This window comes from Bombina bombina, chromosome 7 (genome assembly GCF_027579735.1).
Source record: "Bombina bombina isolate aBomBom1 chromosome 7, aBomBom1.pri, whole genome shotgun sequence".
Lineage (NCBI taxonomy): Eukaryota > Metazoa > Chordata > Amphibia > Anura > Bombinatoridae > Bombina > Bombina bombina.
Genome location: NC_069505.1, coordinates 504,933,321 through 504,950,615, shown reverse-complemented (window position 1 = coordinate 504,950,615; position 17,295 = coordinate 504,933,321). Strand labels below are relative to the sequence as shown.

General features: G+C 36.8%; 1 protein-coding gene across 1 annotated transcript in view; it reads right to left on the bottom strand.

Moving 5' to 3' along the window:
- LOC128666899 (cytochrome P450 2G1-like) overlaps positions 1-17,295 on the bottom strand; it is a 68,273-nt gene that overhangs the window by 8,639 nt on the left and 42,339 nt on the right. Inside the window, exons 6-8 of the mRNA XM_053721710.1 lie at positions 6,285-6,426; positions 923-1,110; positions 22-163 (exon numbers count right to left, since the gene is read on the bottom strand). Coding sequence (XP_053577685.1) covers positions 22-163; positions 923-1,110; positions 6,285-6,426 — 472 coding nt within the window. The remainder of the gene's footprint in view (positions 1-21; positions 164-922; positions 1,111-6,284; positions 6,427-17,295) is intronic.

Here is a 17,295-nt window from a genome sequence, read left to right as displayed (position 1 = left end):
CACATAAGCACATAAATGCACCTGCAGAGAAGGGCATGAAACCATCGTTCTTGCAGAATTTTCCATTAGCATCTAGGAAATGTCCAGGATTGAATTGGTTTGGATTTTTAAACTGTTTTGGGTCCCTTAGGACTGTGCTTAATATTGGGTAGACAGTGGTTCCCTGAGAAAAACAAAATGATAATGATGTTATTAAAAACTATAGAATTAAAACATCTCAAATGGGCAAAGTTCATATTCTATACTTAAATCTATTCTAACTAATAATAAATGAACAAATCATCTATTTTAGTTAATAAGATCCAAAGATATTTTCAACAAAAAATGTCTGAGATTTTCTGCATATTTTTTTCTAATCTTTTACCCAAGAATTTAAAATAAAATTGTTTGATAAATGTCAAGATTTTTATATCTTTTAAATGGATATTCTATCATAAGTTGCTATAACTGACTTTTTAATTAAAGGGATACTAAACTCATTTTTTTCTTTTATTATTCAGCTAGAGCAGCAATTTTCAGCAACTTTCTAATTTACTCCTTATCAATTCTTCTTCGTTCTAGATAGCAAAATCTTTAAAAAAGCAGGAATGTAAGGCTTAAGAGCCGGACCATTTTTGGTTCAGAACCTGGGTAGCGCTAAATGTAGCTACTAAACAGCGCGTGCTATCCAGGGTGCTGAATCAAAAATGGGCCGGCTCATAAGCTTACATTCCTGCTTTTTTCAAATAAATATAGCAACAGAACAAAGAAAATTTGATAATAGTAGTAAATTAGAAAGTTGCTTAAAATGGCTGCTCTATCTGAATCATGAAACAAAAAAATTGGGGTTTTGTATCCCTTTAATATCATGGTGTTGTCTCATGTGTAGGCACCAGTTACATTTGTTTTCCAGATATTATTATGAAATGGATTATATCCTCACCTTAGGAATGACATAGTCTCTAAAAAAAACATCACAAGTCACTTTGTGTGGGAGCCCAAGGGGTATGAGATCAATAAATCTCTGAATCTCATGGATGACAGCATCTGTGTAGGGCATTTTAGAACGATCTTCAATGCCTGGTGCTCTGTTTTGGCCAATGACTTGATCAATTTCTTTTTTAACACGTTCTGTGGAGATGTAAAGTTGTATGAAAATCTTGGTGCATAAAAATGATAGAACACGCTTTTTGCCATTGTAGGAGCTTTAAAAATTAAAACTCTAGCTAGAACATTAATACCCCAATTATTTATTTGTTACCACTTGACAACATCTGAGAACAGACTATTTTTTCCCCCCTCAGAACTCTTGAAAAAATTTTTTTTTCTTTCTCTGAACATTTACTTATAATATAATCTATTATCTAAAACAGGGCTCGACAAACCCAGGAGCCAGGGTTATCTCCATTAATCTATATACCAATACCACTGCCAGGCTCCTAAATATTCTTACTGGCTCCTAACTTTATAGGTATTTGTTGAGCACTGATCTAAAGGTCTAAAATATCTGAAATGTCTATGGAGCTCTATCAAAAGTACATTTTTTTAATGACACTTATAAATTAAGAAAAACATACCCTAATAAATAAATTGATGCTTCTAGCATTCTGATAATGAAAATACTGCTTTTCTCATATATTTATTTACTATATCCCAGAACTATGTCAAATCCCAGTTCATCAAATTAACATTATAATAATTGTCACAGTGAGGCCTACTTATCAAGCCGTCAACCGCAAATACGCTGGAATTCTGCAGAGTAATTGTGGAGAGCCTGATTCCCCTTAGTTATCAAAGCCTACAGACCGGCAAAAATTGAAATTTGTGACGTAACATGCGATCCGCCGGTCTCAGTCCGACACAGATCGATGCTTACGTCATTACAGATGTTCCGAATGCAAATCCGAAACTATCTGACAACTTTTGCTAGTTAACAAATATCTACCAGGTACGCTCACCACTATTCCGGCCCAGCGTACTTGGTTTTCAATCCGCTGCCCTGGAGGCGGCGGATGCCATAGGAATCAATGGGAGTTTGAAAGCAGCGAAAGCTCATGATTCCTATGGGAGAATGAAAGTTATGTTTACACCTAACACCCTAACATGTACGCCGAGTCTAAACAACCCTAATCTGCCGCCCCCTACACCTCCGCCACCTACTTTATACTTATTAACCTCTAATCTGCCGCCCGACACCGCCGCCACCTACATAAAGTTATTAACTCCTATCCCGCCGCTCCCGGAGCCCACCGCAACTAAATAAATGTATTAACCCCTAAACCCTTGGCCTCCCACATCACTAGCACTCACTAAACATATTAACCCCTAGACCGCCAGCCTCCCACATCGCCATAAACTAAATTAACCTATTAACCCCTAAACCTAACAACCCGCTAACTTTATATTAAATATTAACTCATCCCTACCGTATAATAAATGTAAACTTACCTTTAGATTTAAATTTAACTATATTAAACTATTAATTAATCTACCCTAACTAATATACTAAAATTACATTAAACTATATTAAACTATTAATTAACCTACCCTAACTATTATACTAAAATGACATTAAACTACAGTATATTAAACTAATAATTAATCTATCCTAACTAGTATACTAAAATTACATTAAACTACAAATTAAATTAACTATATTATATATTTAAACACCTAACCCTACTCAAATAATTTAAATCTACAATAAAAACTTACAAAGTTACAAAAAACTAACAACTAAGTTACACAAAATAACAAACACTAAGTTACAAAAAAAAAAAATTAACACAAAATAAAAAATAAATTATCAAATATTTAAACTAATTACACCTAATCTAAGAACCCTATGAAAATAAAAAAGCCCCCCCAAATAAAAAAAACCCTAACCTACAATAAACTACCAATGGCCCTTAAAAGGGCCTTTTGCGGGGCATTGCCCCAAAGAAATAAGCTCTTTTACCTGTTAAAAAAAATAAAAATACCCCCCAACAGTAAAACCCACCACCCACACAACCAACCCCCCCAAATAAAAACCTAACTAAAAAAATCTTAGCTCTTCGTTACCCTGAAAAGGGCATTTGGATGGGCATTGCCCTTTAAAGGGCATTTAGCTCTATTGCTGCTCAAACCCTAATATAAGACTAAAACCCACCCAATAAACCCTTAAAAAAACCTAACACTAACCCCTGAAGATCCACTTACAGTTTTGAAGACCGGACATCCATCCTCAACAAAGCCGAGAGCAAGTCCTCATCGAAGCCGGCAGAAGTCTTCATCCAAGCGGCCAAAGTCTTCATCCAAGCCCGCAGAAGTCTTCACCCAGACGGCATCTTCTATCTTCATCCATCCGGCAGGGAGCGTTCCATCTTCAAGACATCCGACGCGGAGCATCCTCTTCTTACGACGTCTTCTTTGGAATGAAGGTTCCTTTAAATGACATCATCCAAGATGGCGTCCCTTAGATTCCGATTGGCTGATAGAATTCTATCAGCCAATCGGAATTAAGGTTGAAAAAATCCTATTGGCTGTTGCAATCAGCCAGTAGGATTGAGCTTGCATTCTATTGGCTATTCCAATCAGCCAATAGAAGGCAAGCTCAATCCTATTGGCTGATTGGATCAGCCAATAGGATGAAAGCTCAATCCTATTGGCTGATTGCAACAGCCAATATGATTTTTTCAACCTTAATTCCGATTGGCTGATAGAATTCTATCAGCCAATTGGAATCTAAGGGTTGCCATCTTGGATGACGTCATTTAAAGGAACCTTCATTCCGAAGAAGACGTCGTAAGAAGAGGATGCTCCACGTCGGATGTCTTGAAGATGGAGCCGTTCCGTGCCGGATGGACGAAGATAGAAGATGCCGTCTGGGTGAACACTTCTGCAGGCTTGGATGAAGACTTCGGCCGCTTGGATGAAGACTTCTGCCGGCTTCGATGAGGACTTCTCCCGGCTTCGTTGAGGATGGATGTCGGCTCTTCAAAACTGTAAGTGGATCTTCAGGGGTAAATGTTAGGTTTTTTTTAAGGGTTTATTGGGTGGGTTTTAGATTAGGGTTTGGGCAGCAATAGAGCTAAATGCCCTTTTAAGGGCAATGCCCATCCAAATGCCCTTTTCAGGGCAATGGGGAGCTTAGGTTTTTTTAGTTAGGTTTTTATTTGGGTGGTTGGTTGTGTGGGTGGTGGGTTTTACTGTTGGGAAGGTATTTGTATTTTTTTACAGGTAAAAGAGCTGATTTCTTTGGGACAATGCTCCACAAAAGGCCATTTTAAGGGCCATTGGTAGTTTATTGTAGGCTAGGTTTGTTTTAATTTTGTGGGGGCTTTTTTATTTTTATAGGGCTCTTAGATTAGGTGTAATTAGTTTAAATATTTGATAATTAATTTTTTATTTTGTGTAACTTAGTGTTTGTTATTTTTGTAACTTAGTTGTTAGTTTTTTGTTTTATTATAGATTTAAATTATTTGAGTAGGGTTAGGTGTTTAAATATATAATATAGTTAATTTAATTTGTAGTTTAATGTAATTTTAGTATAATAGGGTAGGTTAATTATTAGTTTAATATAGTTTAATGTAATTTTAGTATAATTGTTAGGGTAGATTAATTAATAGTTTAATATAGTTTAATTTAAATCTAAAGGTAAGTTTAAATTTATTATAAGATAGGGATGAGTTAATATTTAATATAAAGTTAGCGGGTTGTTAGGTTTAGGGGTTAATAGTTTAATTTAGTTTATGGCGATGTGGGGGGCTGGCGGCTTAGGGGTCAATAGGTTTAGTAAGTGGTAGTGATGTTGGAGGCCAGAGGTTTAGGGGTTAATACCTTTAGTTAGTTGCGGCGGGATAGGGGTTAATAACCTTATTTAATTGCGGCGGTGTCGCGGAGCAGCGGGATAGGGGTTAATAACTTTATTTAGTTGCGGCATGGTCCGGGAGCGGCGGAAGGGGTTAAACAGTTTAGTATAGTGACTGTGTTTAGTGACAATATACAAATAAAGCTGTGAAAAAGCCGAAGAGCAGCGAGATCGATGACTGTTAGTTAACAATATTCCGCTGCTCATCGCCCCGTACTTGGTGTGCGGCTTTTTGACAGCTTTTTATATAAATATAGAGAGTGTATTCAGGTCAGCAGCCGCAATTTTAGGCGATGTCAGGCGAGCGTATTGGTGCCGTCGAATGCAAGTAAGTTGACGGCTTGATAAGTAGGCCTCAGTGCCTCATATTTTACATTTACCCTGTACGTTGCTGGTCGTTAAAGTTTTTTTTGATCATAATAGCATGAGTCTTGTTACCAGCGGCAAGACCATGCAATTATTACCTCCCTCCCTGCTGCTGGCCTCCTGAAATCATGGGGTCTCGCTATCAAAAAAACATTTATGCCTGTGTAATTTACATACAAATTTTTACGTTTTTGATAAAATACGCTTTTGGGTGAACAATTTTGTTACCTTTTTTGATGCACCCTAACAATACATTTTTTCCTGCATATTTTTGTGTGAATGGTTCAGTTATTCATTTTGTATGATTTTTATATTACGATTTTCATTGTGCACTTTTGTAATGTATACATCTCCTTCCCATACAAAAATGCAGTATACGCCCCTTAGCGAGACTTCCTGTTATCAGGGTAAAAAGTGGCTTTATAGAATTCCACCAGGGAAATAGAAAGGCTGGTGAACATTCCTATAGAATCTCACCAGCCCAGAGACCTTTATAAAATCATTCTCTTAATTTAGGCATTCCTACTAAAAGAAGCTGGACAAAAATACCTTTTTGTTACTGTAAACACACTCACTATCCTCCGCCCGAATCTCCTTCAGTATTGAGCAGATCGATGACGAATCTGGCTTCCTCTTATTGTTGTGTGCCCCCTTTGGCATCCAGCTTGTGAGGCACACAACGATTGGAGGAAGTTGGATTATCATTGATATGCTAAGTACTGAAGGAGATGCGGGCAGAGGATCGCCGGTAAGTTTACCGTAACAGAAAGGTATGTATTTTTAAAAAGAAGCGTAATTGTAACATTTAATGAATTAAAGTGCCCATGTTTTTAAGAGTATTTTTAAATACTGGGCTTTAAATCATTCAGCTTTACAATCACTTTAAGTTTGTGTTAGTCCTAAGTATAATGGAATAAAAATTAAGCTCATTGAGTAGTAAACCATGGACCTGATATCATTTATAGCTTCACAGCTGTGGAGTTCTGTGTATTTTGAAGAAACTTTATGCAAACTATTAATACATACATACATACAATCATGAAATTATAGATTCCCCAAGAGTAGTTGACTATCTGGTTCTTTGTACCTTCCACATCTGGATTCTTGAGTAGGATTAAGAGGCCATACCGTAAGGTGGTGCTAACGGTTTCAGTCCCAGCAGCAAAGAAATCTACCATGGTGTTCAGCAAGGCATCCATATGAAACTCAGATTCTGGCATATCTTTTTCCTAATGAAATGGAGGAAATCAATAAAATGTATCTTAAAATCCAATTTCAAGGTGAAACAGGAGAAGAATGCTCTGAATCACCATGAGAAACTTTAGAGTTGATTATGTTAGTTGAATTTGATCTAGCGAAGAATATTTTTCATAAGCGGCTCATGTACATTTGTACTTATATCCCATAAATAAATGAGTTATGATAATGTTTATGCTGGGACCCTCCATGAACTACCATGTGACTATATTTATGATAAATCATTATGGTTTGTCTCTCCTGGTCTGGATACTAATTATAATAATTAAAGGGACATGATACCCAAATGTTGAAGCACTTGAAAGTGATGCAGCATCATTGTAAAATGCTGAATAGAAAATATCACCTGAACATCTCTATGTAAAAAAGGGAAATATATTACCTCAAAATTTCCTTCGTTGTCACATCACATTGTAAAAGACTTAAAGCAGCCAATCAGGATGCTAGTCACCAGACATCTGCCATGTGCAGACACAGTCATGTTATTTCCCAACTCAGTTTAATTTTGTTTTATGAAATCTCATGAGATTTTAGTGAAATGGCATTTGATTTCAGTAATGCAAAGCATGACTTCAGCACTACTTTGTCAGGGTTTCACCTGACTTCCCTTGTTGTTTGCAGCTTTTTGTTATGGCTGCCATTTCTCTCACCTGTGTTTTCTCCTTGCCTGAAGCAGAGTGTGTAATGCTGCTCACTACACCCAGGCTCTCTCTTATGGCCAAACTGGAGAACATCATCAGTGAGAGACAGGTTGCAGTCCCAGAATGATTATGTCATCACTTACTATTTAAAGGGTCATGATACCCAAATGTTGAAACACTTGAAAGTGAAGCAGCATAGCTGTAAAAAGCTCACTAGAAAATATCACCTGAACATCTCTATGTAAAAAATAAAGATATTTTACTTCAAAAATTCCTCAGTAGCCACATCCCATTGTAAAGAACTTCAAAGCAGCAAATCAGTATGTCTGTCCCGGGACAGCTAAGGGAGTGAGCTTTTGTGCACACTCATCTTATTTCCCTATTCAGTTTACTAAGAAATCTCATGAGAGTTAAGTGAAATCTCATGAGATCACAATAAAAGAGTTCATTACCTTAGCACTGCTGATGCTGATCGGCTGTTGTTCTTACCTGCAGCTGAGCAGCAGTTGAGTATAACTTTTTACACAGACTTTACTCTGCTGAGCTGAGGAAATTGTGAGGTAAAATATCTTCTTTTTTTACATAGAGATTCTCAGGTGATATTTTCCTGTCAGCTTTTTACAGTTATACTGCATCAGTTTCAAGTTATTTAGCATATGAGTATTATGTCCATTTAAGTGCCTCAGTTCAGTCTGATTTGCTCTTGCATTGTCTCTGACTTCTCTGTGAGATGCTGACTCCGTGTATTACCTGGCTTGTTTGACATCCCTTCTGATTCCTGATCCCTGGCTTGTTCCTGACTTTGCTGATCTTCGTGTTCCTGACCCCGGCTTGTCTGACTACTTGCTTTGGTTCCTGACCCTGCTCGTCTGACTACCCGCTCTGGCCAGTAGCAGACCTACTCAACAGAGGGCCCTGGTGCAAAATTTGTTTGGGCCCCCCCAAAGGTAACTCAGTAGAACGCAAAAGTATTAATATTTGTTTTGCTCTATATAATGATTTTGATGGTATATAGACACATAGATCGAGAAAGATAGGCCTACCACCCGCACTAATAATAGGCTCCCCCGCATTATGATTTTAAACATTCTGCACACAACTACGTATGAACTGGCTGTTATGGGCCCCCTCCGGTTCTTGGGCCCTGGTGCGACTGCACCTGCTGCACCAATGGTAGTTCCGCCCCTGGCTCTGGCTTTGACTGCTTGTTTGTTATTTGGCTTTTTGTCTCATTATAACTTTTAGTTATTTTTTAATAAAGGTGTGATTCATTTAGCATTTCCACTTTTTTTTCTTTTTATTAAGGTCTTCAGCAGAGGTTTAAACAATTAAGCCGGGCATAGTATAATTTTTTTATTTTTATTTATTTATATCCAACAATGTGTACAATCATACATATTCCACATCTTTGTGCCACGCAAGGCAAAATATAAAATAATGTACTACAAAAATAAATTAAAAAATAGATCATTATTAACAATAAAAAAAGAAAAAAATTATACTGCTATAGACTTTTCTATTGCAGAATCAGTGGTAACCTTATGTGGAGGTTAGAAAAAAAAAAAAAAAAAAGGACACAACAAAGGATAACCCCATCCCACTCTCTCTCCCTCTCCCCTCCTGCAAGGGTTCTTATTAGACATCTCTATAATTAGTTATCCAGGAGTGTGGAAATAGGTCAAGGGCTACCAATTCCATAAAAGAATCTGAGGACAAAAAAGGGGCTAGAATACATTTTTGAACTGGCAATGAATATGATTTAATAATTGGTAACCAACCTGTTAGGAATTTTTTTATTCTCTTTTCCGAGGTAGATTGTAAATGAAATGATTCATATATAATTTGAAATTAAATCTCTTTGAAAACCTGTGCTAGTCCAGGGACAAAATTAGATTTCCAATTTTTGACTATTCGATACCTAACAACAAGAATGATGGTATTCAAGATATTTACCTGAAAGGCCCTATTATTTGAACCCTCTAACCAAAATATATTTTCTAGTGATAACGAGATAGCTACCTTGTAATGTATATTAAACCAATATTCTACCTTGCGCCATAACTGAATAATTTTGGGGCGATACCAAAACATATGGAGAACATCAGCTTTAGGTATCTTGCAACGGGGACAGGCCCTGCTTTTGTTAGGGTACAACTTAGATAATTTAGCTGGAGATAAATAGTAATTATTAATAAGTTTTAGGTGCAATTCTCTCCAACTTGTTGAAATTTCACAATTCTTTAAGGCCGCAAAACTTTGTTTAATTTTGTCAGTATCTATTGATGGAAAGGTAGAGGCCCAAATAGGGTCCAATTTATCAAAAATGCTTAAACTTTGTTTCGAAAGCATAATATCATACATAAGGGAGATAGAGGCATTACCTGCATTAAATTTTTGGATGTTTAAATTGATGTCTGGCCAAGCTCTTACTCCAGCCGAATCCCAGTTTTGGGTATTAATATAATGCCGCACTTGAAGATAAGCAAAAAAATTGGATCTAGGTAGATACAAATGTTGTAGTAGTGACTCGAAGGATAGAATCTGTCCATTTTGAGGTAAAATTTGACAAATATATTTAAGGCCTTTTTCAGCCCATTCTCTAAACACTACTTGATTATTACCTGGAGAAAACTGTGGGTTACCAATAATCGGTAAAAATTCAGAGAATGTAAAATCCACCTCTAACATTGCACACCATTTCTGCCACGCCACCACAACATTTTGAATCGAGGTCAAACAGCACAAATTAACTGGTAATTTTTGATAGGGACAATGCAATATAGCTTTCAGTGTATATGGAAAGACAATATGAGTTTCCATCTCTAGGGAAGAAACCACTTCGGTTTCGGCAATCCAATCTAATGCAGTTTTAATCAAAGTGGCCAGTTATATAGCTTAAAATTAGGAAGAGCACGCATTAGTCTATCTAAAGATATACGCGGTTTCTTTTTATTCCAGATACATTTTGAAAAACAAGAACAAAGTTTCCGTAAATCCCTATTAGAAATAAACAACGGGAGATTCTGAAGCAGATAAAGTAAGCGTGGAAAAATAATTGTTTTAATTGTCCACAATTCCAAATCCCTTTTAATCTTCTGAAGGAGAGGAGAAAAATTAAGCCTATACCAATTTTTTGGATTTTTATGTAATACTATACCTAAATATGTAATTGCCTCAACAACCCTAAATGAGTGCTCTTGGGAGCTAGTCCTTAATGTATTGACCCACATAAGCTAACTTTTATTAAATTTGATTTTGTATCCAGAGAAAGAGCTAAACTCCTCAAGGCATTGAAGCGACACAGGTATTGAATAACGAGAATTATTTAAAAAAAGTAGTAAGTCATCTGCATAAAGAAGAATCTTTAAAGAGTATAAACCCATATTAATTCCTTTCAGCATATTTCTCAGGCGAACTGCCAGTGGTTGCAGCGCTAGGTTGAATAGGAGGGGTGACAGGGGACAACCCTGTCTTGTCCCCTCCTAAGTGTAATTTTTGGGGATAAAAGCCCATTAACAAGAAGATATGAAATTGGGTTAGAATAGATTTTATGAATAAACTGAGTAGATTGGTTCTTAAAACCAAAATTCTCTAAAGTTTTGAACAGATGGCCCCATGAAATAGCATCAAATGCCTTTTCGGCATCTAAGGAAAGGATAGCGAGGTCATTTAAAGGATTCTCTTTTTTCCCTTGTTTTGAATTACAAAAAAAGTCCAGAAAGGTAACTATTTTACGAATATTTTTTGAAGAAGTCCTGGACTTCATAAAACCGGTCTGATCCGGATGAATAAGATTACTCAATGGGGAGGAAAGTCTAGCCGCAATAATGGGCATTAATATTTTATAATCTGTATTATAAGAGGCCGGGTCCTCCAAGTTCTTACCTTTCTTAGGAATCAATGAAATATTAGCGGCAGAGAAATTAGATGATATAGGACTATCAGCAAAGAAGTAATTATTAAACAATTTTTCAAGTATTTGAGTAATTTCTACGGCCAATATTTTATAAAATTCAGCTGGTAAGCAATCCGGCCCTGCAGCTTTATTTACCTGAATCTTATCTATCATTTTACCGATTTCCTCGGCCGATATCAGTGCATTAAATAATGTTACCTCTTCTTCTTGAATTTGAGGGAGCTTTATTTTGGACCAAAATCTATCTTGATTATACATATTTATATCCAGACCAGTATATAGCTTTTGATAATATGAAAAGAATACCTTATTAATATCTTTAGTATCAGTATATCGAATATAATTTTCCTTAATGACAGGGATATAATTCTTCTTTTTTCTGTTGTTCACTAACTTGGCTAAATATTTAGCTGAGCAACCATGAAAACCTCTAAAACGTAAGTTTAATTTAGCTTCTTCTCCTTGAGATCTCTGCTCTAGGAATAGGTCTATCTCTCTTCTAGAATCCACATATTTATTCCAGTTCACTGATAACCGATCCTCACAGAATCTTCTATAAGAGTTTCTAACTTGGTTGGACATCTGAATTTCCTGAATCCTACTCTTCTTTTTCCTACTTATCAAGTAAGCCTTAATTTCTCCTCTTAAGACTGCCTTTGCAGCCTCCCAAAAAACTTCTATTTTATTAAAATGCGCAATATTATAAGTACAATAATCCTTCCATTTCTGCTTGAGCCAGCAGGAAAAACTAGGCTTATTCAAAAGATAACGCGGGAAAAATAAGGATTGCGTTTTTTCTATAGGGCTAATTAAGGAGGGAAAAGCAAGAGATATTATTGCATGGTCAGACACCAAAATATCGTTAATTCCTGCCTCCATCTGTAAGATAGAGAGGAATTCGGGAAACTAAAAAGAGGTAAATTCTAGAAAAGGTTCTATGAGCTCTGGATTCACATGTATATACTAAAGAGTCAGGATTTTTAATCCTCCATATATCTAATAATTTAAGTTTAGAACAGAACTTATTAAAATATTTAGCAGATTTTTTATATTCTTTACATTTTTTGTTAAAGAATCTATCTAACTCGGGTGCTAAGGTCGTATTAAAATCCCCAGCCATAATAAGATTCTCCCCTATAAAGGGGAAAACCTTTAATTTTATCCTCTCCCAGAAATCTCTATTATTTTTGTTTGGACCATATACATTACAAAGTATAAATTTAGCCTGCTTAATTTGGATTTGAAGTATAATATATCTAGCCTCTGGATCCTTATCTATATGTATAACTTTATAGTCTAATTCCTTATTTAAAAGAAACGCAACTCCACATTTCCTATTTACACTTGGCGTAGCTATAACCTCTCCCACCCATTTTAATTTTGCAACTTCTATATCATTAAGATGCATCTCCTGAATAAAAACAATATCAGGTCTATCTTTTGCGAGAGTTTTAATTATAAGTTTTCGTTTCATGGGAGAAGCTATTCCCCCCACATTCCATGATAATATATTAAGACTTTGGTTTAGCAAAACCATTCAAAACATCTTTGATTTAATGAAACCCTCTACCTCTTTCCCTCCTTTTTTTTTCTTCATCTTCTCCTTTTCCTTTCTCTTTTTTCTTCCTTTCCTCTCTCTTTCTCACCCCCCTCTCTTCTCTTTTCCCTACCTTTTCTTCTCTTTCCCCTTCTCTTCGCCTTCTTCCTCTTTTGCTTCCCTTTTTTCTCTTTCTTCCAAGGGAGAAAAAAAAAAAAACGCAGAATACACCAAACACATTAAAATTACTCTTTATGCTTTCCATCGATATAACGTGAAATAAAATATAATCTGTGTCTATACAGGATAATAAAAAACATTGGACCCTATCTTATCACATTGTCATAAAGCGTTTAACTACATTAAACTGTTATTTAGAGTCAATAACATTTTTAATTTCAGAGACATCATTAAACACAAATTTAGATCCCTCGTCCTCTACTATAACCTTAGCCGGGTAGATCATACGAGCCTTAAACCCTTTATTTATCAACTAGGTGCAGAACGGAGCCATAAGTTTTTTTCTTTGAAGACGTCTCATAGGAGAAGTCTTGAAACAGCAAAACCTTATTATTTCCAAACATAATGGGGCCATTTTTTTTAAATAGTTTCAACAGTTCTATTTTATCTTGAAATTTTAGTACTTTAAATATACACATTCTGCTCCTAACTGGATTATCAGTATACATTTTCCTTGGCCCAATTCTATGTGCTCTCTCTATTGTTAAGGGTATATGTGATGCCGATATTCCTAACGCTTGCGGTAAAACTGTAGAGGTGAACCTCATTAAATCTTCAAATTCTAAAGTCTCCGGGAGACCTACTATCCTAATGTTATTGTGCCTGGAGCGATCTTCTAAGTCCTCCAGGCGCAATTGCATATTTTGAATTGTAGAATCTTGTTTTCGGATTGTGTATTCACAAGATCTTGCAAATCCGAAATCCTGTTTTCCGCTTCACCGATTCTAGCGGAAAATTGCCTAACCTCTGTAGAAAGAACCACTAATTCAGTGGCCATACCAGTTATTTCTTTCTTAATCATCTCAAATTGAGGTGTAAAAACTGCAGTAATTGTGCTATCAACATTTGTGTGTCAATTGGAGAGGGGGGTATATCACTCGTGGTAGTATCAAGGCTAATATCAATTGTCTTAGTCTTCTTATCTTTAGCTTTAACAGGCATTATGGGTGAATTCCTCTTCACCTGAGTGACACATTTTTCCATTAAATAAGTGCATATAACTCAACAATTCAACAAATAGTGTAAATAGTGAAAGCTGTAATCCATACAGTTAGAATATCTCCTAAATGAAGTGTAAGTACATGTGAAGAAAATCAGACTAGCAGGGGTCAAAAAAGACCCTTTTATCCCTTTTTTTTTTCTCTCTCCCTTTTTCTTTTTTTTTCTTTTTTTCTTTTCCCTTCCCTTTTTCTTCCCCTCAAAACGTGAATATCTCCCTTATTCAAGGGATAATAGTGAAAATACAAAGTAAAATAGGCCTGTTTATACAATTTCTTTTCCTCTCCAACCCCTCCTCTTAGCAAAATGTTTAACTATTTAAATGTTCTAAACTGAGAACTTCAGAACCAGATCTCAAAAGAATCCCATACTGGACTCTCACAACAAAACCCAATCAACCCACTCTCTACAATAGTATCCACACAAACAGCCACATAAAAATGAGTGTATAAAAGAGAAAAATCAACATGTAGGACTAATACGATACATATGTCACACTTATTAATATGTCAATAGCTCAAGCAGGAATAATATTAGCAGCAAAAGCTTAATTTATAACAATTTTGTAGTAGAGCAGCCTCAAATTAACATAAATTATTACTATCCAGATAAATAAAGTATTTGGGCTATCCAAAAAAGGTATTGCCAAATCTTTTAGGGGGCCAGTTCTCAGTATTCTTCTATTTAGATTAAACCAGAACCCACTTGTGACAGCGTTCAATATTCCCAATATTTGATATTTCTTTTGGGACTTAAAGCGTCAATAGCCAGGACATTAAGCAAGCGGATAAACAAAGATTTTACAGCCAACACCTTTTGCTGAAGAATGCAAATCCAGAACAAATATCTACATATATAATTGCTGGCTTGGCTCCCTGAAGAGGCAAGAGTCATTAAAAAGTTCACCCAGTAGCAGAATTTAAAGCGGCAGATAGCATTTATTCAAAACATCATGTATCTCTAGTATTATGCCTCTATGTCTGGACCACAAACAGGCAGTATATCCTGTCGTCAGACGATGTAGACTTCCAGCTGTCAGCAAGCACTTGCTGCTTTGTGCACCACAACACTGCACAACCCTTAGTAGACACGGGGGTAAGTGGTGAGAAGCTGGGGTAGGAAATTCACCAGCGTTTGGTTACTAGTGATGTTGCGAACCTAAAAATTTCGGTTTGCGAACGGCGGACTCGAACTTCCGCAACTGTTCGTGAACCAGCGAACCGGGCGAACCGCCATAGACTTCAATAGGCAGGCGAACTTTAAAACCAACAGGGACTTTTTCTGGACACAATAGTGATGGAAAAGTTGTTTCAAGGGGACTAACACCTGGACTGTGGCATGCCGGAGGGGGATCCATGGCAAAACTCCCACGGAAAATTACATAGTTGATGCAGAATCTGGTTTTAAACCATAAAGGGCATAAATCACCTAACATTCCTAAATTGTTTGGAATAACGTGCTTTAAAACATCAGGTATGATGTTGTATCGATCAGGTAGTGTAAGGGTTACGCCCGCTTCACAGTGACAGACCAAACTCCCCGTATAACGCACCGCAAACAACCGCAAACAGTCCATTTGCACAACCACCAGATAGATAGATTTGATAGATAGATACATAGATCAATAGACGCAATATACATATGATGGATACAAATTACATAGATCAATCGATGCAATATACATTTGATAGATACGAATTACATAGATCAATAGATGCAATATACATTTGATAGATACGAATTACATAGATCAATAGATGCAATATACATTTGATAGATACGAATTACATAGATCAATAGATGCAATATATATTTGATAGATACGAATGATAGTTAGATAGATTTGATAGATAAATAGATAGATTTGATAGATATATCATTTCACAGACAGAGAATTACAAGACGTGCGGTCTGGGACCCATGGTAAGGTTCCCAGAGGCAGTTGTGGCGCCAGGAGAGGTGTATATGGCATGGATTTTAGGAAGCGGGAGATGGAAAAAGATGCTTGGTCGGTCCTCCTACTTCAAATTTGGCCAAAACACAAGTGGCTGTCAGTGTCACAAAACAGTCCGGCCACGAGATAGATAGATTTGATAGATACATAGATTACATAGATCAATAGATGCAATATATATTGGATAGATACGAATTACATAGATCAATAGATGCAATATACATTTGATAGATATGATTGATAGTTAGATAGATTTGATAGATAAATAGATTGATTTGATAGATATATAATTTCACAGACAGAGAATTACAAGACGTGCGGTCTGGGACCCATGGTAAGGTTACTTGCTTTTGCACAATCGAGTACAGGTTGGGGTCGGGGATTGCCTTTTGTGCAAAGAAATTGTGTCCGTGTACCTTCCACTGCGGTGTCCCGTATCAGGGGACGTGTATATGGCATGGATATTCGGAACCGGGAGATGGAAAAAGATGTTTGGACACCCAGTACAGGTCGTTCTCCTTCAGCCTTTTTAGACGAGGGTCCCCGACCCTCAACAGGCACGACAGCATGAAAGACCACATATGCCATGAGTCATGACTTCCTTTTGCACAATCGAGTACAGGTATGGCATCGATTTTAGGAACCCGGAGATAATTTTTAGGAACCGGGAGATGGAAAAAGATGCTTGGACACCCAGTACAGGTCGTTCTCCTTCAGCCTTTTTATACGAGGGTCCCCGACCCTCAACAGGCACAACAGCATGAAACACCACATATGCCATCCTTTTGCACAATCGAGTACAGGTATGGCATCGATTTTAGGAACCCGGAGATTATTTTTAGGAACCGGGAGATGGAAAAAGATGCTTGGACACCCAGTACAGGTCGTTCTCCTTCAGCCTTTTTATACGAGGGTCCCCGACCCTCAACAGGCACAACAGCATGAAAGACCACATATGCCATCCTTTTGCACAATCGAGTACAGGTATTGCATCGATGTTTCACAGTCAAATTTAAAAAAAAAAAAATTTACAATACTGTTATAACAAATATGATTGGTGGCACTAGTTGGCAAGTGGCCCTGGCACACACGCTGGCAGGCAGGCAACTGCAATTCGATTGCACTAGCAGACTGATGTTTCACAGTCAAAAAAGTTTTTTTTTTTAAATATTTACACTACTGTTACAACAAATATGAGTGGTGCCACTAACTTGGCAAGTGGGCCTGGCACACACGCTGGCAGGCAGGCAGGCAACTTCAATTAGATTACACTAACAGACTGATGTTTCACAGTCAAAAAAGTTTTTCATTTAAATATTTACACTACTGTTATAACAAATATGATTGGTGGCACTAGTTGGAAAGTGGGCCTGGCACACACGCTGGCAGGCAGGCAACTGCAATTAAATAACACTAGCAGACTGATGTAAAAGTTTTTTTGTTTTTTTTTAAATTACACTAATGTTACAACAGATAGGAGTGGTGGCACTGAGGATGGAAGTAGGCACAGTATATGCTGGGAGCCTGACACACAGGCTGGCACTAGTGGCAAGC